Here is a 27598-nt window from a genome sequence, read left to right as displayed (position 1 = left end):
AGCTCTCAGGATGTATCACAGTTTGGCAATCTTGCTTTGCACCAAGAACTGTACAGCAGCAGCATTATTTCTTTTTGTCCCATGTATTCCCTGAGTTTCTCAGAGAAAAGGCATTGTGAATTGAACTGGCTGAAATACATAATTTCCTTTTCACAGAAAATCCTGTTTTTCTGGGAAAATCTTTTCTTACCATTTGAACGTAGGACTGCGGTCTTAAAAAATACCTCGTGTAAGAGAGATCATCTGTATTTTCACTAAGGAAAACTGAACACAAGATTTAATATTTCCAGGATGCATGTTGACTTTGGAGCATAGTACTGGAATGTGCTTCCAGGCTTTATGCCCTTGCCCAGATCCCAGGCCATGATAAAGAAGGTTTTTCTGGTATTAAGCTTCCCTTCATGTTTCTTTGTTAAATAGAATTTTCTTTGTGAGCACAACTGCTTCTCATAACAAGGATTTGGGTTATGGTTAAGACAGTTCTTACTTGATTGTACTAGCTGAAAATCAGGAGTGTTGCATCAGAATCTTTTGGGAATTATTAAATATTGGCAAAACAAAGCCTTTTTCTGGACCTCAGGCACCTCAACTGTCTGTCCACAGACTCAAGAGGTTTCCCAGAGTGGAAACTCATGCAGTGAACAAAAAAGAGCAAGTATTTCTATTTACTTCAAATGGTTTTGCCCAATTCATCCAAGGAGGAGACCAAATAAACAGAGGGGCCTCCTTTAAAAGGTAGATAAACAGGCACCAATTCTCTCCATAATTTAACTAAGGAGGACACAGAACTGCTCCATCAAGGCAGTTTAACAAATTCTTCCTTGAGTAGGATATGAAAATAGAGGTTTTTCCATTCCAGTTTCTGTATATGTTATGAGTCCTGTACAGACAGTTTGGGAAAAAGGAGTCTAAACATTATTGTTTGAGTGTTTCAGAGCTAGACTTTGAGTTCAAATTGTAAAGGGTGAAACATTAATTAAGTGCAGCACAATGAAAAACTACGTGAAAGCCTGAGAGATATGAATTACTTCTCATTTTGTTGGTTTAGATGATAACTTCCTGGGTTTATTTTTATGACACTGGGAAAATATCACACAACTCTGTTTCTCTTTGATTCTTCAACTTTAAAGTTTCCTGAACCAGCTCCATGGAGGGAGGAGAAAGCTTATTTGTTGTTGTTGTTGAATACCTATTGTGAAGCTTTATTTATAGAAGCCCTTTGTTTGCAGCTGTTCTTTAAGCTTAAAATATGTAGAACTTAAAACATGGTGCATCTTTGGAGGGCTATGATTTGAAATGATGCAGTGTGCCTGTTCCAGTTTGACTGTTCTGTGGCCTGAGGAATGAGGATGGTTAAAGAAGTGGCACAAAGGGTTTTTGAGGAGCAGATACAATGGAAAGCCAGACACAGTGGTTTTGAGCTGTGTAGGTTTGGGGAGAAAAAAAGAAATCTCCAAAGACCTGAAGTTATAACCTAGTAGAACTCTTTTTGTTTCAGGGGTGATGAGCCAGGATTTGGTTGGCACAGGGTCATGATGTGCATCCCAATGGGGTGGGAGCTGTCTCTGGGATTCTGCAAAGAGGGAGAGGGAAAATTGGGACCACTGTGCTCCTTGAGGTGACACTGGGGTCTCTTCTTCCCCAGCTCTCTGAAGGCTTTATACTGTGATAGAATTAGGCAAACGAATGTAAATCCTGTATTTGTATTTCTCCTGACATGGGGCTGCTCAAAATAATCAGGGGTCTCAGGAAACCAAACAGTCTGGCAGCTCAGAGCTACCTTCTCACTCAAGCAAAATGAGAGGAGCCCTTGATTTGGGCTGGCCTGTGGAGTGCTTCTGGATGAAATGGCTTCTCATTTTATGGCAACACAGAACCCACTGGGAAGAGGCAAATCTGTCCTGTCCTTCAGCAAACTGCTGTGTTCAATTTACTTCATTACAGACCAACAGTCCAAAACTGCATCTGACTAACAGAAACTCTTACTGAATGGATACTGAACATATGTTCAGTGCATATTGAATATGACACCATTGTTACTGCATTCCTTGCTCCCAAACAAAGGATGAAATGTTTATCATTTGGGCTCAGTTTAAGTATGATCTATAGTTTCCAGACCTAGAAGGACAGTTTCTTATGGCTATATACCTCTAAGAGCAAGTGGTGTGTCCTTGAATGGTTTAGATCTTTAATTAATGTTTGTGTTCCTCATTATTTTGTAGAGTTGCTCCCTTTCAAGCTTGTGTTTCACTTGAATGACTCCATTTTGAGTGCTGCTGTCTCATTCCTGGGCTGGCATCAACCCATGGTGGTCTCTGTGTTTTTGTGTCCCTGTGAGCACATGGTGCCACAAAAGGATTATTTCTAATACTAGGTTTCCATGCATTTTACAGGCTGTCTTCCCTTGTGTCACAAGGTCTGTTTGAAAAGGGCTCTGGTAAAATTCTGCTGAAAATAGAATGTAGTATTGCCATGGGAGGAGGATGCACAGGAGTTGGCTGCACCTCACCTTCATGTCTGCTCTCTCACCCTTGAGGGCACACAAAGAAATTTGGTGTTGTTTTAGACGTTTGGGGTTTTTAAATGAAGCTAGGAAATTCTCTTCAGAAGAGTCTTTTTATTTGTATTTTTTAGTTAATTTAGGTGTGCTTATAGGAGTAGCACAGGGGTATTGGTCTTTGTGGGTGAGCCACCCTCACACTGCAAAGCAGGATTTGCAGCATGGATTCATTTCCAAGTGTGTGCTCACTTCTGTAATTCAAATTACATGAATCCTTGTCTAGGGAGAAAACCACAGCCATGACATCCTGCTCTGGAAGCCATCCTGGAATGCCAGGTCTCCTTTGGGAAGCACAGAGGTAGCCTGAGAGCTGAGGTCTGTGCCACCAGCTCAGGAATCCCAGTGCTGCCAAGCCTGACCTGCAAACATGAATTCTCACTGTGCTCACCAGTTTCTGTTTTGATTTTCCCCAGGAGCTCTGACTCCGAAGAAGCATTTGAGACCCCGGAGTCCACTACACCTGTCAAGGCACCACCTTCACCTCCACCACCTCCCCCTGAAGCAGCAGCAGCAGCAGAAGTTGTTGCAGACGTAGCAGAGCAAGAAATAAAACCTCAGCTGCCCGTGGAAGATACAGGTAAGGAGTGGGACACGTTACTGGGGGAGGTGAATGTGCAGGGAGGTGTTTCTCTAAGCACTGGCAAGGAATTAATGCTAATCAGTTGGCTTCTGGAATATTAATTAATTACCTATGCAGAGAGGAAAAAAACCCTGTTGCCTCCTGGAATAAAGTAATGGAGAATCTGTTCATAACATTTGAAGAATATTAAAAAGAGGTGCTCTCTAGAAAAAAACTTTCTTCCTTTTGAACCAAGCTTCTTTTTCTAGGATTTTTACAGAGTCCATTGAGTAGAAAAAAGAGATGTGGTTTGCAGATGCAGATACATGTGTGAGCAATGTTAACTGTGACAATTAAGAAAATGCCACTTGCAAATGTGTTACTGGAACAGGAGGTAGTCAAAAAACAGAATTACTGATTTTATAGGAGGAACATGGAGCTACATATGAATGTATGTATGGTATACATATGTGAAAATTGGTTCATACTGGGAAAATAAAATCTTTAAAAAGGGAGAATTGTGTTTAAAACCCAAAGAAATTCTTTCCCCCAAAAAGTGTTCTTTGTTCTCCAGATTGAGTAATGGAATATGAGGGAGTAGAAAGCATGCTATTAGCCCAAAATAGCTTTGTTTGGGCTGTCAGATGACAGCTCAACAGCTTGAGACTGAATTCCCCATTGTGCTGTCTTTTTTTCCATCTGAAAGTCAAGTCATCTTGATCACCTGGCTAAATTGTATGCAGATAATATTTTTCCCATCAGTCTAAAGCTGCTAAACACTTGTGTTTGGAAAGAGTTGTAGCATCCCACCAAAGGGAGTTACTCATTAAGCAATGCTGTTTAGGATCTTGATTTATGATAGGTTTTTAAGAAGCTTCAAGGATTTTCTACTAGCTGATTTCACAAAATAAAAAGTAAATACTGAGGCACCCTGATGCTTTTTCCTTTCTGCTGTTAGAGTTCCCGCATCATTGTAGCAAAAGTTACTCATTTTGCATCTTTTTTCCTTTTTTTAAATCTTTGGCAATCCAATGATTACAAAATAAGTGCTCAGAGAACAAAAGAACACACATGCTGAACAGGGTTGGAGTGTGCTTTTAATTACTGCAGTAGATTATCTTCAAGCCCCTGGTTACACATGTGCTTCCCTGGCACATGTGATTCTTGTCTCCTTCCATCCCAGTTTCCCCCCTCCTTTTTTTTTTTCAGATCTTTCTGAAGAAAAGTGGGAAACTGAATTTAGCTATTCACAGCCAGTGTGAACTTTATTGGAGGCCATTGGATAGCAGAGGGGAAACCAGTTCATTTGCAAATCACATTGTCCATGGGAGGCAAGTTACAGCAAAATGACAGAGATCTGTTCAGTGATCCAAAATGATGCAAAACACAATTAGACAACAGGGGAATTGATTGGAGGGGAAGAAGAAGTGTAATGCAGAAAAAATCCAAATGTAGGAGGGCAGCACAAAGCAATTCATTTGTTTTGGAAATCTTTAGAAGAAGTAAATAATAATAAGACTATAGTTTGGGTGTTTAGAAATGAGAAAAGTTAAACATTTTGTACTGTATAAACCCCTTGAGTGTCTTACAGTTTATTTATTTCATAAGTTATGCATGTGGCTGCACACAAAGAGAATTGTGGTCCCTTCCTCAGGGCTCAGGGGCATTAAAGCAGAGTTCTTGGGTGGCACCATACAGCTAAAACCCAGGTTTCACTAGAGGAGGAGTGAGGAATATGGGCAGCTGGAGAGGCTGGCACAGGGAGAGGCAGCAGTGTCCTGCTGGGCTCCTGGTCCAGCAGCCACATGGCTTTGTCTTCACTTGGGATGGGTGACAGAGCGTGGTTGGGTGGAAGGAGGGAGCACAGCAAGTGTTTAAAGGATTCTTTCATCTCTAGCTGACAATAATTACTTATGCAGATGGCTGCAGTTGTGTTGCATGATATCATTAGCACAGCAGCTGGACCCCCCCACTGCTGGAAAGGCAAGAGCAGAGGTTTTAATTAGGTTGGTGGTCCTTTAGTAAATATGATGAAAGTGAACTAAGCTGGACTGGTGCTGGGTTTGTGCCAGCTCCTGGTGGGGTAAAGCCTGCTGCATGGCTCTGGTCCATCAGCAGCAGAGCAGAGGAGGGGAGTCAGTCTGAGGGCAAGTCTGGAGGGGAAGAGGAGCAACAGAGCAAGGATGGAAACTACCCCTGAGCCCCAGGACTTGCCACAAATGAGCCCTTCCATTCCTCCCTAAATAATTCTGGGAAACATGGGTTATAAGCTCACATTGGAGTGTTTGAGGTTGCAGTTATTATTGCCATTATTTTAAATTATTGTTACTTGTCTCCTCAGCTTCCCACAGCAGTGTCCTCTTGTCCCTTGTTTCATCCATCTGAGCACCAGAATGTCCCCCAAGCCCATTCTCCCAAGTACTCTGGTTTTGGCCAGGAATTCCTGCCTAGGAACTTTCTGTCACCCCCACTGCCTTCCCCAGGTGATTACTGAATTCAGATTTTATTCAGGGGAAAGTGAGATCTGGAGTCCCCTCTGTGCCTTACAGCCCAACAATCAGGATATGGGGTACCTATTTTTGAGTTCTTCTGGTGCCAGGGAAATTTAAAGCCAGGCTTTCCAATAGACATTATGGTCCAAACAAAAACAAACTAAATTTTTGGTGTGGACAGCATTCTTCTTCAGAGTTTTTCTTCTTGAAGCCTGATATGGAAAATTTGAAAAGAAACTTTTCTATACAATGTTAGAATACATCTTAGAATAAATGACAAAAGTATTTTTACAGAAATTTAAACAAGTGGTACTAGTTGATTTTCTGGCATCAAAGGGTTTCCATAAGAAGAAGGAACTTGAAGTAAACCATGTTTCAAAATTTCTAGTGTAAGGCAATTCCAGTTCCTATATGCTTTTGGCATTTTTTCCCCATAACATAGTAACTGGATGCATGGTGTATGCATTTTCCAGAGGTTTGCCTTTGTTTGCTTTTTCTCTAGAAAACAGAACTGATATTCAATTTCTTCTCTATTTGCTTATTACATCTGTTTAAATGTTATTGCTAAGCCTGTCAGAAGAGTGTTTCATTTTGTTTCCAGATCAGCAGTCTTGAGGCCTATTTCCAGTTTATTTCTGCTTTAGAGAGGCTTCAGCAAAGTAGCCCCTTGCCTTGGCTACTTCTGTAAAAAAGCAACAGGAATTTGTTTTGTTTATTAATGCACACAGTGTTACAATATTTTATTCATGTTCTCAGGCACAGAGTGGGATTCCTGGCTCTGTCCTGTGCAGGGCCAGGAGTTGGACTTCAGTGATCTTTGTGGGTTCCTTCCAGCTCAGGATATTCTGTGATTCTGTGACTTTCTAGCAACTTCTGGTTCTTCCATAGCAGGTGCCAGGTGAAAATGCCAAGTATTAAATATGCCAGGTAACTCTTAATATTTAGGTCTCATCACCTGGATACAAGAAATCTGAGATTTATATTGTTGAGTTTGGGTTTGGGAATTTTTTTTATAGTTGATCCAGTGAAAATGTGGTTGGAATCAGAGGAATTTCCCAGTGGAAGGAGCAGAACTTGGACTTTCTTTTTTAATTAATGAAATTGGGGGTTTGAGGAGCTTGCCTGGTTTTTTTATTGCAGTGTAAGTTCCCCAGCTATCCTCCAGGTTCTTGGAGAGCTTTATAAAATTTAATATCTTCTTGTGGGCAGCTCCTACCAGTATAAATTGTGGGTGACTCAGTGCTAATAAAAGGCATAAACCTGATTTAAAATGTTGTGCTGCTCTCTCTCTCTCTAGGGCAGGTAAATCCTGCCTTAAATCCCATAGCTGGTGTTGTAGTATGTTCCTTTGTGCTCAAACTGCATTTTAATAAAATACTGTAGTGATACTGATTGGCTTGATTTTGTGTTGTAAAAGGACAAATGTCCCTGCTCTCTGAATAGGCTGTTAATGTCAGGAAAGTGTGGTCTTCATGACTTTGTAGTAATAAAGCCTTGAGTACCATTTATGCCTCCTGCCCCAGCAATTCTGCTGCTACCATGAGCGAGCCAAAAGAGGCTGACAGCAGCATTTCTGTACTGCCAAGAGCTGTTTGCTGAGACAGTTTCACATCTTGTTTCATAAAGAAACAATAAAAATATCGAGCAGCGCTCTGCAGAAATCCGTACTCTTGAGTAGAAAGGATTTGATGAGGAGGAAGTCATGAAATAAGCAGTTAAAGAAGATTAAAGCCTTGCACTGTGTGGAGCCCACAGAATTGAAATGTTGCTTTGTTGGGAGTAGATGCAAAGCCTTGCACTCCTTTTGCATGATGCATCCCAAACCTCAGGCTCTTATTTACAGTCCAAGTCCTGCAGGGCAATGGTTTATTTTATTTTATTTTATTTTATTTTACTTTGTTTTAGTGCATGTTTATAACTGCTTGGAACAAGGGCCTCAATGCTGCTGAGGGCTTTGACGTAGGCAGGAATGCAAACAGTGCATAACTGCAGATGACTCCTCGTTCAGATCCCACTTTGATTTCATGCTGACCTACATTTGTACTCCACTGGCATCCCAGTATTTATTGTGATGTGTTCCCCTGAAGTGCCTTCCAGTCTCCTTTCAGGGTGAAAGGGACAGATGAGGCTGATGCTGGAGGTCTGTGTCACTCTCTGAGTGCCCTTTGAAGGAGTCCCATCAGTGTCACCAAGTGATGTGTGTGTGAAGTGGGCACCAGCCTAATTAATGACCCCTCAGCCAGGCTGAAACCAAGCCCAAACCAGTGGGGATTAAGGAGAAAAATAAACTGTTCTGAAGTACTGCCACGCTATTAGCATTCATTTAGCAAAAAAAAAAACACATTAGGATATTATTTTAATTGATGTATCCTAGTGAACTTCCACAGTCTTAAAAGAGAAACTGCGTAGCTGTCATCCCTTTGACAGTCTCTGGAAGTACATGGTGCCACATTGGGAAATGTGTCCAATTCCCTTAAAAATCCTTTTCTGTGCTCTACACCCATAAATAATAATCCTTGCAGACACACAATTTCTTCTGAAACAAAGGAAATCTTTTTTTCTCTTTTCTTAATCCATTCATAGCTTCTCACTAAAATAATAATTGATTGTCTGTATGGCTTTTATGAACAGTGTTAATGAATGTAGCAGAGCAAAATGAGAGTTTTTCTGCAAAACATGTCAGGATTGGAATGAAAAGGATGAGCAGAAATGTCTCTAAAATCGTTTAGGGCTGAGCAAAAGACTCATTTTTGTTTGACTGTTTTTCTTTATAATTGCATAATTAAAAAAATATGACAGTGTGAAGAAGGCTGTGTTGCTTCACCAGGAAACACGGGGGCATTTTGCTCCTCTGTGAGAGCTGTGAGCAGCTGGCTCAGCCCAGCCTGAGCTGGGAGCTGGAGAGAGCTGTCCCAGGTCTGGGGTACCCCATAGGGACACTCAGGGACAGAGGCGTCCCTGGTTCATTCAGGTCAGAGTAGAACAGTCACAGCAGGAGCAAACCATATGCAGGATTTGTAAAACATTTGCATAATCAACTTAATGAGCTGGAAGGCAGCAAGGACCATCAACTTCCTGCTTTTCTACCTCTCTATTTTCTGATTTTTTGTTATTCACTCTTTTTCTACTTTGTCCAATAGTTGTTTTATCCCAAGTGAAGAGACTCCTATAAATCATTTTAGGATTCTATTCAATAAGAAAACCTTTAATTGCAGTGGAAAGTTGCTTGGATTAAGAGTTTTGACATAAATCTCTCTACAAAATTTTCTTTTCATCAACAAGTTAGAACTACACTTGGAAAAACCTGGTTTAAATAATCAGTAGGGAGCTTCTAGCTTTTTAAAAGAAGATTCTTCAACTGAAAATATTTGTGGAGTTCTCTAAATGACCTTGTTTAGTTTCTTTTACCTTTACCATAATTTATTTCATATTAAGTTCTCAATTATTCATGTCTTTTTATAAACTTGTAATTATTGACTGCTTGGGGCAGACAGAGGAGCAGCATTGATGGGTTGTGGAGAGAAAGCCATTTTCCTCTGGGTAAATTGGTAAAAATAGCACATGGGAAACAAAACTTAAGGTCAACATGTAGTTACTGAAGCAGCAGTCAATTTACAGGAGATTTACTTCATAAAAGCTCTGACACAATTGTGTGAACTCTTTATAGTAGTAGAAAATGGGAGTAAGAAAGTGCTTTATGTGCAGTTTTTCAGGTATTGGCAATATTTAGCATATTATGGTAATATCCATCTCTGTAAGTGATAGTTTAGAAGAGGTGCTTTAGAGGTACTGCAAGTACATATTTTGTCTTTTTGTGAAACTTGCCTTGGATCCTGTTCTGGGGAGAACAGATCTGGTTTTTTCCTAATCTGGTTCAGATACTGAAAAAGTCACTTTGGTTTGCTTAGTCAATTTTGTATGATTTTAACGCCTTTTACTTGTAGCAATATTAGATTGTAATAAAACCTCGTAAGCCCCAGTTCTGAAAAGGTGTTTGAAGTGCACTGAGTTCTCTGTTTGCTCCCACAGGGCCGTGTTCAGAAGCTGACCCCGTAACCGATGTGTCACACAGCGAGCCAGTTCAGGAGAGCCCCTTCCGTCCCCCCTGCCATTCCTTCTCCGCTGTCTTCGACGAGGACAAGCCCATAGCCAGCAGTGGAACCTACAACTTGGATTTTGATAACATTGAGCTGGTTGATTCTCTCCATGCCTTAGGACCGAGCTCTGCAGAGCCCAAGAATCGTGACCCCAAAGCAAATGTCCGGAGAAAATCCACGGATTCGGTCCCAGTGTCCAAATCCACGTTGTCCCGGTCTCTCAGCCTGCAGGCCAGTGATTTTGATGGAGCATCTTACCTTGGCAACAGTGAGACATTAGCACCCTCAGCAGATGCCTACAGTACTGGTTCCAGCAGCGCTTCCAGTACCCTCAAGAGAACAAAAAAACCCAGACCAGCTTCCTTAAAAAAGAAGCAGTCAGCCAAAAAACCTCTGGATGCTCCACTGGTGAAGGAAACCCCACAAGAACCGCCTGAGCTTGGCCAAGCAGCTTGTGAGGACAAAGCACCTGAGGTGAAGGCTGACTCAGCAAAGCCTGAATGTACTGAACCTTCCAAAATCTCTGCTGAGAAAGAGGAGGCCCCATCTGTGCCTGAGGGATCTGAGCCTTCGGATCCGGACCGTTTGGAAGGGATTAGTGCATTTAGCTCCGGGGGCAGCAAGGTGCAGAACTCCCCCCCTGGCAGCAGGAAAACGCTGCCTCTAACCACGGCCCCTGAGGCCGTGGAGGTGACTCCACCAGACACTGGGGGACAGGAGGACCCTCCCACCAAAGCGGTGAGGCTGGAGTTTGATTATTCTGAGGAGAAAGGGGGGAGCGAAGAGCAGCAGGAGAGCGCTCCTCCTCCCAAAAAAGCAGGGAAAAAGCCTGGTGCTAAAATGCCGCTCCGGAGGCCAAAGACTAAAAAGCCGGTGGAGAAGCTTGACAATGCTCCAACCACCCCGACCAAGTCGCCCACTGATCCAAACGAAATCCCCATCACTAAAGGCTCTTACACTTTTGATATCGACAAGTGGGACGATCCCAATTTTAACCCCTTCTCATCCAGTACAAAAATGCAGGAATCGCCCAAACTGCCTCAACAAACGTACAGCTTCGAGCCGGACATGTGTGAGGACTCCATTGACCCTTTCAAGTCTTCTTCTAAGATTGCCAGCTCGCCTTCCAAATCTCCAGCTTCCTTTGAGATACCAGCCAGTGCCAACGAAACAAACGGGATGGAAGGAGACAGCCTCAACAAACCTGCCAAGAAGAAGAAGACACCACTAAAAACGTAAGTTAAAGGGCAGAGACGTTTCTAGAATAGAAGCAGCACATCCCTTAGCACAGTTACACAGGATTTATAGCTCAGCAGGGAGAGGGAGGTGACTTTGGGTGTTGGTGGCCACAATTGGAGTCATGCTGAGCTGTTCCTGCTCTCAACCTGTTTCCTCAATAATTGGATATTTCCAGAACTACCAAGCCACGTTAGGCAACTGCATTTTTCAAGTCTTTGGGCTCAGCGTAGTTCTGAACCTGGTTAAATTTTATCAGTTACATGCCCAATTTTGTCAGTTACGTACCCAATTTTATCAGTTACATACCCAATTTTATCAGTTACATACCCAATTTTATCGCTTATGTACCCAATTTTCTGTGGCCTCATTCTGTGAAGTTGATGCTGTTTAAGATGACCAAAGTAATTCCACCAGCACAACTATTTTATGAATCATTGGTTTTGAGTGTGGGATGTGAAATAGTGACAGTGAAAGGCAGTGACAAATCTCATCTTGCAAACAGCAGGAAGATGGTTTCATCCAGTGACTTATGGTTTTTAAAAGAAAATAACCTAGAACAGAAGAGTGCAGTATGGAAATACATTTTTATATATATTTATATATATACACAATTAAGAAAAAATTCCTTTTTATGAAAGAGCTTACAACTGTGCAGAAAGTTTAAAATATCCAAAACTACTATATGGTAGGGAATTATCCAGCTTTTAGACATGGGTGACAAATTACAGGATAAATTTGCTATTAGATATTTGGTTAAAAACCTCTCTAGCTGGTTGCTGATTTGCATGTTGCTTTATCTGCTCAGATATAGTTATTTTGAGTTGTTGATCCCTAAATTTAAGTGTCCCATATATCTGAAGTTTATCTCCTGTGTATATCTGTAAGAAAGTATCTCAGTTCATGTTCCTTTATGGTTTAAATGTTACAGCTGACTAACAAAAATGGGAGCAAATTTTTAAAATGCCAATTTAAGATAAGAAGATAACATGGTTAATGTAAAGCAGTACAAAAGCTGATCTCCTGTACAGGGTGAAATGGAGATTATTCAGATTTTTCTGAATAGCCTCCTGCCTTCTAAGCTTCTAATTCAAGTCCCTTGTCAGATTTGAGGAAGCTTGTGCCTTTATTTTATTTTCTTTCTAGGGGCATTTCTGACTTACTGATAGTTTAGTTGTGTAGTTGAGTTGTTTTCTTTGGGAGAGAAGCCTGTTTTTTTCCTGGTGTTGCTACTTTTTGAGGTTCACCTGAAACTTTGTTGTAAATAACATTTTTCCAAGCCTGCAGTCCAAACTGATTTGGTCCAAACCAAGAAGATTTAAAAGTCTGACAGCAAGAGAGGAACAATTTGAATCTTACTGGGGATGTGCAGAGGAGAATTTTAATGTCACCAGATCTTTAAGTTTTTGCAGCCAGCCAGAGTCTCCTTGTGTCTTCCAGTAGCTGGAGTTGACAGACCCCCAAAGTGGGCCTCTTGGGTTCTCCATCTGCTTTGAATACTGGAAAGAATTCCAAAGTTATTAATTTAGGGGGAAAATGAGTTTACAGAGAGTTTACAAAGCCATGTTTGTCCTTGAGAAAATCCATCACAGGAAAATTCTGTCTTGGAATCACAAAGTTCAGTGCTGGTGTTTATCAGGGTGGGGAGGTGAAGCTCCCCCAGCTCAGGGCTCTCAGGTTCTTGGGTCAGAAAGGCTGCAGGAATTCCCAGCCCGTGCTTGCCATTGCTTTCCCTGGGTTGTGCTGTGTGTTGCTCACTGCAGCCCTGTAACCTACTTTTGCAAGTGGGTTTTTTGGGTTTGTTTTTTTTTTTTTACAAAGATGAGACTGAATGTTAATAACCCATTGCAGCCTGCAGCTGTGGTACTTTCTAGAAGAAAATCACCGTCAGGCTTGAGAGGGGATGCCAGGGTAGGCAGTGGCAGGAGGTTTTGTTAGCCCTGTTGAGGGGTGCAGAAATCAAACCCTGTTTGGAAATGAGTTCCTCATGTGGAAAGGCAGTGAGTTCTAGATTAGAGGTGAAGAAGCCAGGCATGAGTTTAAGCCTGTGCTGAGCTTGTACTACCTTGAATCTGAGCCATGTGCTCAGTCTAACATGTGCTAAATCAATAAAAATATGCCATTTTTGTTCTTGAATGAAACTGCAAGAATTTAAGCATTGACCTCCCTGTGAAAAATGATTTTACAAGAGGTGTGAGCTCGACACAAACTGCTCCCTGCTCATCTCCCTGAGTGCTGAGCTGCTTGGAGACAATCACACTGCTCAGGTGATGCTGAGCAAAGAGCAGCTGATGCCTCCCCAGAGCCAGCTCACAGTGATGAGCAAAAATAAGTGGTTTCTAGAGATATTGCTTGTGCAGGCATTGCTGTGGAAGCCCTTGGATGGCTGGAGGCTGTTTGGAAATGGAAGGTGCCAGCTGTCACGGGCATTGCACGTGAGGAGAGATGAGCAGAAGCTGCCAAGCTTATAAGCAAATGAAAACTTCTCTTAGTTCAAGATATTTGGCAAGGTTTGGTTCTGCTTTGGGGGTAACCAGTTTGCTCTGTTGGAACACCAGGTTAGGTTTTGGAGAGAGCCAAACCAGCTGAGATTTAAAGAAATGTCATTTTCTATCCTGACCTGGGTAAATGGCTTGAAATGGTCAAGTAGCATTTTCTGTGCTGTCACAACACATCAGCAAACAAGACAAAACCTGGAATAACTGTGCCCTCTCCTTAAGCTTAGCTGCCATTCAGGAACAGTTTTGCATCTCATATAATAACAAATACTGTGTTCTGAAAAGCAAGCAGGTGGCCTCCATCAGGGCAGGCAAGGACAGTTAGTGTGCTGAGAGGAATTAACTTGAAGGTGTCAGCTTTGAAAAATGTGTTTTGTAAGATGAAAGCGTTTTAAAAGTGTAACATTGAACTAGAAAACATTGAAGGACTTGATGAATATTTTTATTTTCTCCTTGTGTATATCAAAATAAAAAGTAGGGGTTAAGATTATACAGGTAGAAAATATGCATGATCAGATTGCCTTAACACATTAACATTAACAGAGTATTTGTAGGTTAATCTTTTTTGTCAGTTCCTTCTGTCTGTCTCTCTTTTCTTTGTCTTATTTGTCTTAGGATGGTAGAAGATGTGATGTCTGTATGTTCTCTGTTGTAAGTAATTCTAAGCTAACAATTCAAATTTCCTCTTTGATTTATGGGCTTTTTAATTTTACTTATTTATTTTGCAGCATGATCAGTTATTATTCAGCATGCAGCTTTTATGTTAATGATTTCATTTCACTTGCACATATGAAAGCTATTTTAAGTAAGATGCCTGACTGTGATTGAGTTTGCCTCATTATCTGTTGCCTATCAAAGAAGATCCTCCTTTAAAACCTATAGAAATTTTGTATCCTTGAGCTAAAATATGGAAGTTTTATTTCTACCCCTGAACAACATTGTACAATCAATTCTTTGTAAATACTGCATAAAATGCTGGTCTTTCTTGAAGGAAAAAGTTATCTAATTAATTCTGCCATCATAACTGGATAATTAATGGCATTGAACACACCAATATTCAGCTGCCCAATTTATTTTCCCCTCTAGATGTGGTATTGATTTACCCTCTGCCCACCATTAATTAGAATTAGAAACCCACCATTAGAATTTCTGGTGTCAGCCTTGCCTTCGTTGATCAGGGATGAGCTGGTGGGCTCAGTAATTTTTGCTGCTGCATCTCTGCATCTCTGTTCAAACATAAAGTCTTTATCAGTGAGTTTGCTAGAGTATTTTTCTCCCTTTTGTAGCTAGTAACATCAATGGTTTTGAAGGCAATAACTCTGGCAATGTGCATCAAGAGAACAGACAGATAATTCGTTTATTCCTGGTTAGAAAATATTTTTAGCCAATTGTGAATAAAGGCAACAGTAATAATTATATACTGTCATGACATAATTTATATTCTTCATTCATTTTGCTTGACTGAAACCTGTGGGATTTTGGAGGGCTACAGTGTCCGTGCTCCCAGTCTGCACTGTGAGGTGTCAGGGGAAGTGGAAGCAGAATTGCCATATTGCTTGTTTTATTTGTTTTTAAAAAGGTCTCTTCTGCCCATTTGTAATGACACAGCTCATTCTTGCATCTGGGGAGCAGCATCTGCCTCAGATGGTTTTATATAGTTCATCTAAAGCAAACCAGGTTTTTTCTTCCTGGTTTTTGGGGTCATTGGAGCCTAAGCTTATCACAGTTTGAATTCTCAGGTGAAGGTGTGGGTTAGACCTAATTTTGGGATGTGAAACTGAAGCAGACAGAAGCTGAATCATTTCCACAGGGCCCTGGAGGGAGCCTGTGGTGGAGCAGGGATGTGAATTGCAGCTGAATTTGAAATGCAGTCTGCTCTGTGAATGTGTCAGGAGCTAGCATGAAAAATATGGCAATCCTGCTGCTCTCAGCTTTGGAGGGATGGAGGCCTGTTCCAAGTGCATGACAAAATACGTACCCATGGCATGGTTCTCTGTGGTGCTGCTTCCTAATGGATGGGATTTTAATGCAGAAGGGCTTACAGAGGCTGCATTGTCTGTGGCTGTCTCTTGCTAAGTGTGAAATGACCTGATTCTTGCTGCTGTTACAATATTAACACTTTGAACTTTATTTTCAGTGATACATTTAGGGTGAAAAAATCACCAAAAAGATCCCCACTATCAGATCCTCCTTCTCAGGTAAAGTGCTGCCTTATTTTGATGCATGTAATTTGTGTCTTTGAAGGGGTAAAAAGAAGGAAATTTTATTAATTTAATTGGAATTGAATGTTTAATAACACAAGATATTTTTGTTTTCGACTTGTTCTTCCAATAATAAAGGAGATTTTTGTAAAGAATATATGCATAAGTCCAAGTATGCATATATTCTTTACAAAATATATTCTTTATATGCATTGGGGTCTTACCATAAAGCATTAACCTTTTGTCCTATAAAGTGTATACACAATATACAGCAGTTCTTGTATTTTCTCTGGGAATTCCAGCTAGAGTATTAGCTAATATACTTTGGAAAGCCCTGTGTTAAGATGGAACAAGGATATGAGTAAATATCTTCAGTCTGAAAAACAAGACTATCACTATCCACCCTGGAATTTTTAGATTAGGAAGTAAGAAACTAAATGTGCCAAATTGGTGGGTTGGAAGGGAAATAGAAATAAACCAAGTGGGCTGATCTCCCAGGAGCATGTGCTTGGATAGCTTGATTCCATGTTGTAAACTGCTGGCAGGTGGTTTTCTTGGAAGAGAAGTTGACAAAAGCTGCTCTTCCACAAAGGCCTGACTGCTTTGATGTGGCACAGCTCCTTCCATGCTGCTGCTCCTCTTCCTGTTCTCCATCCTGCCCTTTTATTTGTGCTGCTTGACAGCATAGAAGTGAAGAAAGGGGAAAGGGTTCATGACCTCATGGTCCTACAAGGGTTTGCTCCTACGAGGGAAGCCTGAAAAGTCAGTTTTGGTAGTCAGGGACTTCAGTGGTGGGTGATGTGTGCCACTTGTGTCAAGTGCATAACAGATTTGAACAGCTCTGGATCTTCTTTCTTCCCTGTTATCAAAGCAGCTTTGCAATGCAAGTGTTTATCATCAAAGAGCTGAGTTATACTGGGAAAACTTGCTGCTGGTAGAGTTAGTATTTTCCATTAAGTATTTCATACAGCACTGCAGCAAAGATTATGGAATTAAAGAGATGGCTCTGGTGGTGCAGGGGAATTCAGAGATGGAGCTGCTCCATGTGTTAGTGAAAGATAATGGAATTAAGTGGCTCTTGTTTGCTGCAGGATCCCACTCCACTGCCAACTCCAGAAACGCCTCCTGTCATCTCCACGGTGGTTCACGCCACGGATGAGGAGAAGCTGGCGTCCTCCGTGACGGGGCAGAAGTGGACCTGCATGACTGTGGACCTGAACACGGACAAGCAGGACTACCCTCAGCCCTCTGACCTGTCCACCTTTGTCAATGAGACCAAGTTCAGCTCTCCCACTGAGGGTACTGCTCCACCAGGGGCTTTTGCTGAGAGACAGGGCTTGGTTTGGCCAGGGGTGTTGGTCTGTGCTCTGCTGAATGCAGACTCTTATTAGGGAACCCTAAAAATGGTGCTCTCTGGGCCATTCTGGGGAGCTGAATGTAAGACCCCAACAGTCCAGCCTTGAGTTTTCAGGAAAGAAAAGATGCTTAAAGGGAAATGAGGGCCCTTCAGAAAAAGGCTTTTGCTTTCTTTGTGTGATTAATTGTTCTTCTCTGTGAGCAGTGTGTTCTGTCAGTGCCTTCACAGGTGAATGGGGTCTGATATTGCTCCAGAGTCACTGAACTACTGATGCTGCCTGAGCCTGTTCCTTAACCTGCATGGGGAAAGGTCCCATGTTAAAATTCTGCTCAAATTTTCTGTATTGCAGTAATACCCATATCATGCCATCTCTCTTGCAGCTTCTTGGGCTCCAAATATTTTCATGCATAAAAGTGTCCAGGATATCCCCTCTGTAAGAGAGTTACCATTCATATTTCCAGATAAAATTCTCTACTAGATCAACTCTAAAAGTTTTTTCCTGCCATACTTTCCTATGAGCAGCTGGGAGCTAAAGCTGGAAGTTTCTGTTTAGAGAGCTGTCATTCCAGGTCTGTGAAATTTGGAAGGGACAGAATTAAGACAATTTGTGTGTGGCCTTCCTTGGGGCTACCAGAGGGAATTCTGCTTTGCAACATCTGCTCCAAAGGCAGATGTTCAGCTTTGTGGGTGGGAAGCATGTTTGAGTTTAACTTGGCTTAAACTTTTTCTTCTTGATTAGAATTCATTTTTTCCCCCCATCCTTTCAGTCCCTGTCCCAATCTACCATTAAATCTACTTTCTGCCATTTTAGGCTGGGTCTAAATTTATGCCTGATTAAAAACTTTTAGGTCAAGGTCTTTGACATCAAAAAGCAACAACAGTCACAGTGCTTTTGTTGATATTCACATGCTTGTGTGCCCTGGGCTTTTCTGAAATCTGTTGAGTATTCTAAACAGATAAGTATTTCAGTCTGGATGAATTCATTTGTCTTTATTGTCAAATCATAAATTTAGACATTGACTTCCCTGTATTTGAATTTTAAAAAATAACTTAAAAAACACTTTTTATAAAATAAGCCCCCCTAAATCTGGGAAGATGGAAACTATATGGAAGAAAATGGAACAAAGGAATAGTAAGAGACACTCTGAAACAATCATTTTAGCTTTCAAAGTGGGTAGAGGAAAGTGAGCAAAGCTCCTAATTAAATGGTAATTGTCTTGTCTCATGTGTGCTGCATGGTACAGTCAGGGTTTCAGATTACACACTCATTATCATCAACAATGCTTCTGCTTTTCATATCTCTTAAAAATAATAATTTTTTCTCCTTGTCAGTCTTGCTCCTGCAGCTTTGAGAAATTTCTGAGTAATTTGAGGGCCATTTCTCAGTGTAGATATTTTTACCTCTCCCAGACACCCGTGTGTTACCCTGTAACCTAACACTGCTTCTGTACAGATACAGCCCAGCTCCTGAGCCAGCCATTGCATCCAGCCCTTTTCTGTGTCAGGCACTGCCTGTAGCTGCTGCCATTTTCCTGTTGCACAGACCCGAAATAAGCTGTAATTATTAGCAGAAAATTCTGATGTAATCTTGCAGCTATTTGTAGGAGGAGTTGGAGGACATCACTTAGTAAGTCTGTTGAACGTGTTTATAAAAGATAATTGTCTTGCTTCGTGGGATATCCTGGGCTTTTCTGATTTTGAATGCATAGAGATAACTGGAGCCTAAGATTTTGGAGGGGAGATGATGTCTGAGAGGAGAGGAGAGGAGAGAGAGGAATTGTGCTGGAGACTCCTGAGAGCAGTGAGACGAAACAAACTGCGTTTAGCCAGCCGCGTTACTCCTTTTGTTTCTACTTGGACTGTTTCCATCTGTGTCCTGCCTGGTTTTTGTTTTTGGTTTTGTTTTTTTTTTTTGTCAGCAGTGAAGTTAAATGCGTGTTGTCCCAGCAGTCAGTTTGGGTTGGGATTGCAGAGCTGCTGGCAGTGCTGCAGGCAGGTGGAGGATCCCCGTGGCTGTGCCAGCAGAGGACAGTGCTGGAACGTCTGCTGCCCCTGAGGCTGCCTGGACACTCAGGGCTTGCTCTCTGGAGCATAAAGCTGCTCCATAAACGCTCCTGATGCACCTGACTGGGCTGTCTGTGCATAAATGGGATACAGAGAGGCAGTTTCTAAACACTTGCTGCTGTTACCTGGGATTTCAGGCTTTCTCCTGCAGTTCAGCTTCTTGTAGAGGGTTTGAATTCATCCTTCCAATTTGGGTTTTGCTTTCACTGGGAAGAGAGGTGAATGAGAAAGGCTGTTGCTGGTATTTGACACCAGGAGGTTGTCCATCTTGCCTGGCTCCCTATTACCATTAAAAACATATAGTGCTAGGAATTTCAACGTGAGGAGCCTGCTATTACAGCTTTCTCTTCACTTACAGGTTTTACTGTGAATATCCCCAACCAGTACTGAGGGTTTGTGGCTCCTCCTCTTCAGTGGTTGTTTGACAAAATACATAGCTTGTGGAATTACAGTCCTTGTGCAGTGCTTTTTATTACTAAAAAAAAAATAAAATTCAAGCATTGTAAAATCACATTGAACCCTCGAAAACTTTCTAAATCAACAAATCAGGCTAGAGATTCTCTTCAGGGTTGTTTGTTTTTAAACATAAAACATTTTAATGGTGGTTATCATCTTCTTAATGCAAGCTCTACTTTTTCAAAAGCTGCCCAAATCTAGAAGGATTTTAGCACATGATTTTATCATAATGCAAATGGTAGCATGCATTTCCTTAGGATTTATTTAGAGTCAGAATCAAATTATGCAAGTGGTTTATTGAATTAAGTCATGGAAACAGAACAAAGTACAGCATTTGCACAAATTAATTATGCTTTTAATTTTAAATTAAGTTGTCATTGTAGGAAGTTGGCTTTCATTTGAGTGCAGGATGGTACAATCTCTTTTCCTGTGTTAGATTTGTCTGCTTCTGTATCAACTACTGGGTGACCACAGACTGGGGAGAAATGCTGGTTATTCCCCCCAGTCTAACTGGGAGATTAGAAGCAGAGAAGCAGTAAAGATTTGCATTTTTATTACATTTTAGACTTAGGGTTCTTTGTAAATCTTCCTGCCTTAGACTCTTTCTCTGAAAGCAAAATGTGAGAACAGCCCCATAAGCTGGGCTGGTGCCTCACTCCTGGTTCATGAGCATTTTAGGTACCTTTTTCTTCAGTGATAGCCCAGTAGTTGTTCTGAATTAAGAGTGTGATAAACATGAAAAAATAGAAATTATTTTTTCTCAACAGCTGTTAAAATACGTTTAAAAGAAATTGGCATCAGCATTGCCATTTATTGAAAAAATGTGTTTTCTGTGATAAGATAACATGATAGGGGAAAGTTGCCTGTACTCTGAAACTACTCTGAAACCTTCTCAATATTCTGGTCCCTGGGGCAAATTAAAAAGCTGAATTTTTTTCTGGCAAGCTGATTTGCCTGAAAAGTGTCAGGTTCATTGTTGAAAATGAGTGAATATTAGCACCTTTTACTTTCTCTCTGTATAATCTATTTTTAATATGTCATTGGAAAGTATTGAGCAGAGTGGGAGTGGCCCTTGTCAATGAGAAGAGCTCTCATTTACTTCTGAAAAAATCATGTCATGGCATGTATTAACACCTCTTTTTTTGTTTCTGTTGCAGAATTGGAATATGGCAACTCATATGAAATAGAATATATGGAGAAAATAGGCTCCTCTGTGCCTGTAAGTTCTCACCTCCATTTCCATTCATTTGCATTCCCCTGTCAGAATATACTATCCTGGTAATGCCCTCAACCTCACCACCCTTTAAATTAATTATAATGTGCCTGCAGCAGATTTGCAAAACCAGTTCCTTGAAATTGGCATTACTGGGGTAAATTGCCTGTGCTTTGTTGTCCTGTGTCCTGTACAGCTTGTTCCATTTCATGATTTTATTTCTAAGCTAGCATCACAGTAGTTCTCTCTGGAGATTCAAAGCCAATCAGTATTTCCAGCAGTGCAGAGTGCAGAGCTGTCTACACCAACTGCTGAACTCTTTTAGAAACTGGGAGTAAAAGTTTGAAGAAGCTGGAGGGAATCAGGAGAGAAACATAATTAGTGTGAGGTCTGGAATGCTGCTCTGTACATTATCCCTTTTTTCACCTTCTTTTTAATCATGGATTTGATAGCTGGACTGGATCCAATGAGGGGATATCCACTGGGGACATCAGGAAAATCACTCAGATGGTGCTTAAAGCAATGAGAATATTCAGTGGACATTTTAGTAACACCCTCAGCCAAGGGGTGCCTCCTGCCTGACAGAACCAGAAATCTGATTAACCCCAAATTGGGAGAAGAGCCACTACAAAGAGTGAACTGTTTAGGTTTTGTCCTTTGACAGTTTCTTCCTGGGAGGATCCATCTCAGTATCAGCATTACAACCCTGTATTATTAGTTTTCTGTCAACTCATTTGCTCACTAAAGGCTTCAGTGACCTGAATTATCTTTAATGGAGAATGGTTGAATTGCTTAATGAGTTTCTCTTTCCCTGTGGCCAGCAGGATGACAGCACTCAGAAGAAGCAGTCCTTGTACCTAATGTTTGATGCACAGCAGGAGAGCCCAGTGAAATCACCTCCCATCAGATTGTCTGACTCCACCACTCCCTGCTCAGGGTAGGTCACAGTGAGCAGAGCCTGTCAGGGGAGTGGGTTACCCTCAGAGCACATTCACAGGAACTTCTTCCTCTCTGTGCCTCTGTGCTGCCAAGTTATTTGTTTAAAAATAGATCCCCATCTGTGTACACATATGATAGAGAACAGAGGGCAAAGAGATACAAGTTTCAGGAGGGAATAAGGACATGGATTTCTCCTTCACATTTTAACTAAATAGCCAGTGTAGCAATTGTTTTACTGGGCAGTGGCCTCCTACTTAAAGCTTTTTCCTCAAATACTCAGGTAATTTTCACATTAGTGTAGAAATCTGTTAATTGCAGTTTTTCACTTGGTTTTCCCTGGATACACTTTCTGAACAAGGGCTCTTGTTCATAAGACCAGGATATGGGAGTTGTGTTTACTTCCAATAATTTTGCTTGTCAAGGACATCTGTTCTTGTGAGTAAGAGCTGTGTTTTGGGAGAGAGATAGTGAGAAAGGGGTAAAAAGGCAAGTGAGAAATACTGAAGAAATGTGACATTTCTGATGGAACTGGTTTTATTTTGATGTCTCCAGTGCAGTGCTTTGAAAGGATATTGCAAAGTGTTACGAGATATAATGATGTAAAATTGAGTTGAAACAATGTGTGTATAAATATATTTTTAATATATATACACATGAAAGTGATGAAGAGGACTTGCTCAGCTGTTACCAGAAGCAGAATTGTGAAGCCTGAAAACATGTGCACAATCTTTTTCCAGGTCAAGTTTTGAAGACCCTGAAGGCCAGCAGTCCTCTGGCATGAAAATCCCGCACCCAGCTTCCCGCGTCCTCGCTGCCAGCCAAGAGGGACATTTACAGCCCCCTGACAAGGCCAAGCAGAAGGACCTGGAGCCCATGACTCTGGGAACAACTCCAGAGGCCATTGAAATCGTGAGTCCTATATGATATAAGAGTTTGGGAATCATTTTCCTCCAGAAATTTTGCATTTTGCTTTTGTCCCGAACAACTTGGGCAAAATCTCTGTTGCTTATTCAGCCTCCTCTTTACCCTTCAGGCTTCTCCTGAAGACTCCTTTGTCTCTGCTGATGCTCTTCTCAATAGGATATCTAAGAAAGCCTCAATATGTGATCAGCCTGAATACCTAGATCCTGACCTGGCAGAAAAGAACCCCCCAATATTTGCTCAGAAACTTCAGGTTTGTAGCAGAAATATAAATGTCCTTTTTTTTCTGTTTGTCCATACACAGGCAAAGGAATGCTTTGCCTCATCTAAAAGGGGTGGAAGGAGGCTTGGAGGCGATGTGGAAAAGAATTAAAATAATTATTTAATTCTTTCCAAAGTAACTCTTCCCTTTCAAAGACTTGAGGAACTTTAACTCATGTAATTCATATCATCCATAACCTTAAATTTCATCAACACCTATCCTATGTACCTCTAATGTATGTATTTTCCAGAAGTCTTTTCAAAGCAAATTTTTTTAAGCTTGAGCACAGGACTTGATGTGTGGAGAGTTGTCTTGTCATCTGGCCTTAGTAAGTCTGTATGTATAGATTATTTTTTTGAGATTCAGGACCTAATTCTGCTGAAATGAAAATCAGGCTTTGTTTTTCTTGTAATTTCTCTAATGCAGAATTTGGCATGGTTTCTTCTAGGAAAAGCAAATGGATCTGCAGAGCAGTTCTGTATGTCAGGACATATTTTCTGGAATATTTACAGTGAAATTTTAAAAAAAGCAAAGGCTGAACTAAGATTGACATGTGGCATAAATTCACATAAAATGGAAATGAAAGGAGAGGAATCCGTGATAAAGATTTAGCTTCAGAAATCATTTCTTTTACATGAAGTGTTGTTCATACTGATCACCTAATAAGTAATATTTTTCTGCACAGCTACCTCAAAACTAATCAAGCCCTGGATTTTTGCATCACTGCCCTGACCATGAGAGGAATTTGGGGTGTTTGTCACCCAGGAATTATCTGAGTTACACGTTAAAATTTAACAACCCATTTTTGAGCGTGTCAGACATTTCTTACCATGTTCTTACCGCATTTTTTTCCCTGTGGGGGACTCCCCCACCAAACCCTTGGACAGGAGGAGCTAGAGTTTGCTGCCATGAGGATAGAAGCTCTGAAGTTAGCCAGGCAGATTGCCCTCTCCTCCCTGCGCTCCAAGGTACCTGCTTTGTGCCTGCCCTGTGTGTGTGAGTGTGCACAGCCCGAGTGCTGCTTGTCCTGGGGGGACACCAGGAGCATGCTGGCAGCAGAGCTGACACAGAAATGCTGTCACCCCACTCACACCCCAATTAACAACAGGCAAGAAGCAGCAGCGTTCCTTCAGCAGGAGGTGGATTCTGCGGCCCAGGTGGTGTTTGTCATTTCTCTGAAGCAAGATTTGTCCTAAAATGTTTGATGGTGAAGAATACCAGGCCTGCTTTGGCCATAAGGACATTCTGTCTTCTGATAGTATTTTCAGCTTGAAGTCAGACACCTTTGACCCTCAATGTTTGGAAGTGAAGAAATCAGTCGGCCTTGCCCTCAGGCATCTGAAGAAAGGGACTGCAGCAGGGTTGGAAGGGCTGCAGAACTCGCAAGGAAAAAAGGCCTCACATCACAATGTGTCTTTATTCATAAAGATCTAAATCTTTTTTTTTTCATTGCTACTTCCAGGTCCTGCTGGCTGGTTGTGCCTCACAGTGATGCTTTGCTCTGCTGTAGGGATGCACGTGGAACTCACTGTGTTTGGAAAGCCAAAATAGTCATTCCGTAAATGTTGGTGGCTTTCTTGGAAAAGACTATCAGCTGAATGGGATGGCAGTGTCCTGCTGCAGTGAGACATCTCATTCCAATTGAGGAGAATGTGCTACTGACATGCCCTTCTCCAGTAACCTTCCTCTTGTACTGTCCATTAATAGGTCAGCCCAAAGTCTTTGCCCAGTCCTAAATGATCTGGAGTTCATTGCATCACAACAGCATTTGGAGCATTTGGGCTGGTTTCAGGGTAGAATTTCTTGGTGCTTTAAAGATCAGCTATTAAGTAGCTACTTCATAAAAGTAAAGATTTTTTTTAATGTTAACTGTACTCCCGTGGAAAAACAATGATTTATTTCACATACCTTTGATTTATTTCACATACCTTAAATAGCCCAGGAGCTGCCTTGTTTCTCCTGTGCACATATATTTACTAAGGTAAACACATTCCTCACAGATTTAAAACTATTTTAGAGTATGTTGTTACAATCTTTTATTTAATTAAGAAAAACATGCTGTTGTCTTCATTAGAAGGACTAACCAAGCTGAAACCGTAATGAGGAACATAAAGAGCAAAGGAGGAAAAACAAAAATAATTTTCCTATATGTGACTTTGTCCCCTTGCTTTACTGTCCTGAGTGTCAGGTGTTGGAAGAGAATGAGGTGAGATCCTCTCTAGATGCTCTCTACCTCCTTACTCTCTCTCAAATTCCTTGTCCTCCCAACACTTTGCTAGAACATGAAGGATTCAGGACCTCCAGCATCAGGAAACATCTGAGATGAAACACATAATATTACATAGATGTTCTTCATGGGTTATACAGAAAACTTCTGCTTAAAATCTGCATTTCTGCAACCAGCCAGCTCTTCAGAAACTCAGAAATTGTACTATTTTAGACTGAAGAGAATGCATTTGTGTGTTTGTGAATACTTGTGAGTTACCCAGGGGAGATTGTGCAGAAGTTTTACAGAATGTGGGGTTACATTTTAAAGATGCTGTTCAGCATCATCACAGCACCTTGTTTTGTTGAGACAAGTTTTGAACTCCTTAGAACTTAGAAATGGGGAACAGACTTCATGTGACTTTTTAGAAAATGTCATTAATGTGTGTAACAAAGAAAACAAAATGATAAGCAGAGGTGAGGAGAGAAAAACAGGCAAAACTCCCCCCTCTGACAGAGAACTGGCAGCAGTTTTTGAAGGTGACAGTGCCCCATGTTGGTCCAGGCCCAGCAATGCTTGTAGCCCAACACCATGGGTGTCATGTTAGGCTGGGAAGGACTTTTGTCCTTGTGTAGCTCTGCTATTTCAGTGTTAAATTAGCCTGTGATGACACCCCTTGTGACCTACAGTGACTGATGGCCTGGATTAAGTAGAACAGAAACCAGCAGATGACTGCAGTGACTTAAATTTGGATGCTCCTGGCAGAATTCCCTTCTGGATGGCTGGCCTCTGTTATTTTTTGAATGCTATGTAATTACATTTAACATTTGCTAAATGATGACTGGATGGGTAACAAGAATAGGATGATAAATAAAGACAGAAGCACTTGTTATGACAAATTAGATCACCTAAAATAAAGATTAAATATTAGCACTTTGTGCTAGCACTAGGAGTGAGAATAAGGATGTGCTGTTCTCAGGCAGAGGGGAGTTATTTGGCCACTCCCAAATTTCTTGTCACAGACTTAAACAACAGCAGGACCAGTCATCTACTTTTACATTGCCAAGTATTTCTGTCTTCCAGTGTTGAGGTGAATTAACTCTTTTCTGTTGAACAGTCTCCATTTGGATCTTGTGAGGTAATTTTTTAAGTCCAGCACCTGTGGGTGCTGAGATAGAATCCAAAGAAAATAGAAACTGAAAGGAAAGGCATGGGCAAAAATGGGATTAGTGCATTACAGCTTTGTGGGCCTCTCATGGTAGTGGAGAAGGATTATTTCCTTCAAGCAGCAATGCCATTGATTTTAGCAAAACTTTAGAGGCAGAAAACTTCTGCTTGGGTTTTCCTTGGCTTTCCATGTATTTGCAAGCACAAGTAGCTCTCACTTTGCCTGCACTGACCTGTCTGCTCACACATCAATCAGAAGAGTCCATCATTCCATGCACACCCAGGCAGCATTTCAGGGGCTTGGAAAGGCCAGCCTCATTTTCAGCAGGGCTAAACACACATTTCTCTAACTGCTGTGATAAAAACCAGTTTTCATTTTCCTTCCATTTCTCTATTTTCTTCCTCTCTGACCTCCTGGAAGTGAGATAACTGCAGCTGGTTAATAGATGTGCATTTGTTTCCCTTCTGGTCAGATATCTGGTCTCTGTGAAAGGTGCTGGGAAGAGAAGTGTGTTGAGCTCTCAAATATTTACACTAAGATTGCAGTGACCTACATTTTGTAGTAATTCCCCTGAAGACTCTAATCTTTCTGTGCAAGGTTTAGTGACTTACAAATCCCTGTGATGATTATTACCCCAATTAACTGCTTACCTTCTCAGCAATTAGATGTTAAAGCATTATTATTGGGTTATTTTGGGTAATACCATCATCCTGTTGGTCAGGTGCTGTTATTTTCTCAGGGTAGGAATATTTTGCAGGCAGCAAATAACAGTTACTGAGTTATGCATCAGTTAGGAGCTCTGTAAAATTGACTTTTGCAGTAAAACCATGATGACTTTTACTGGTTACTCCTGCCAGAGACCCCAGCTGTGACTTGTGCAGGGTGTTTCCAGAGTTAGGGCAACACTGGCTGGACCACTGCTACAAGCATTTCTGCTCAGTGGTTAAATTCCAAGAGTTTTTATGGTCATTTTTTGGAAATTTCAAGCTATTCTGCATGTCATTATTGCTGTTGTTTTGTACAATTTCATCAAATGCAAAGAGAGCTAGAGAAATTAATGATCTGTTGTGCACTACATAAAAATACCTGTAAGTACATATTAAATGCTCTAAACATCTTTCTTTTAAAAATTGTCATCCTCCCAGCAGTTACTTGGACATGTTTTTATATGAGCTTAAAAAACGTTTGTGTTTCTTCTTGGCACAATGAATATTTTCCAGCAATCTCTTTATGAGATCCAGCAAATTAAGCTGCAGGAGGCTTTTGAAATGTGACAGATGCAGTTCAACAGATCAATCTGAGGGGTGGCCTTTCTTTGGAGGACAGCTTTGATGATCTAATGGCTCTCTCTTATCTCTCAGTTATTCCT

The 27598-nt window shown here is 41.2% G+C and overlaps 1 protein-coding gene across 4 annotated transcripts in view; it reads left to right on the top strand.

The window, feature by feature from the left end:
• The window catches only part of TACC2 (transforming acidic coiled-coil containing protein 2), a 57385-nt gene that overhangs the window by 15144 nt on the left and 14643 nt on the right, over positions 1-27598 (top strand). The window contains exons 2-10 of one of the 4 annotated variants that reach the window (XM_077182799.1): positions 2974-3137; positions 9641-10943; positions 14058-14093; positions 15580-15640; positions 16735-16942; positions 20678-20739; positions 21558-21670; positions 22410-22581; positions 22706-22846. In XM_077182799.1, the coding sequence (XP_077038914.1) occupies positions 2974-3137; positions 9641-10943; positions 14058-14093; positions 15580-15640; positions 16735-16942; positions 20678-20739; positions 21558-21670; positions 22410-22581; positions 22706-22846 (2260 nt within the window). Of the gene's footprint in view, positions 1-2973; positions 3138-9640; positions 10944-14057; positions 14094-15579; positions 15641-16734; positions 16943-20677; positions 20740-21554; positions 21671-22409; positions 22582-22705; positions 22847-27598 lie in introns of all 4 variants that reach the window. The other 3 variants (XM_054637724.2, XM_054637726.2, XM_077182800.1) reach the window with 3 other exon arrangements.

The sequence above is a fragment of the Agelaius phoeniceus genome, chromosome 9 (genome assembly GCF_051311805.1).
Source record: "Agelaius phoeniceus isolate bAgePho1 chromosome 9, bAgePho1.hap1, whole genome shotgun sequence".
Classification (NCBI taxonomy): domain Eukaryota; kingdom Metazoa; phylum Chordata; class Aves; order Passeriformes; family Icteridae; genus Agelaius; species Agelaius phoeniceus.
Note: the sequence above shows the minus strand (reverse complement) of the source record. Positions and strands in the feature narration are given on the sequence as shown.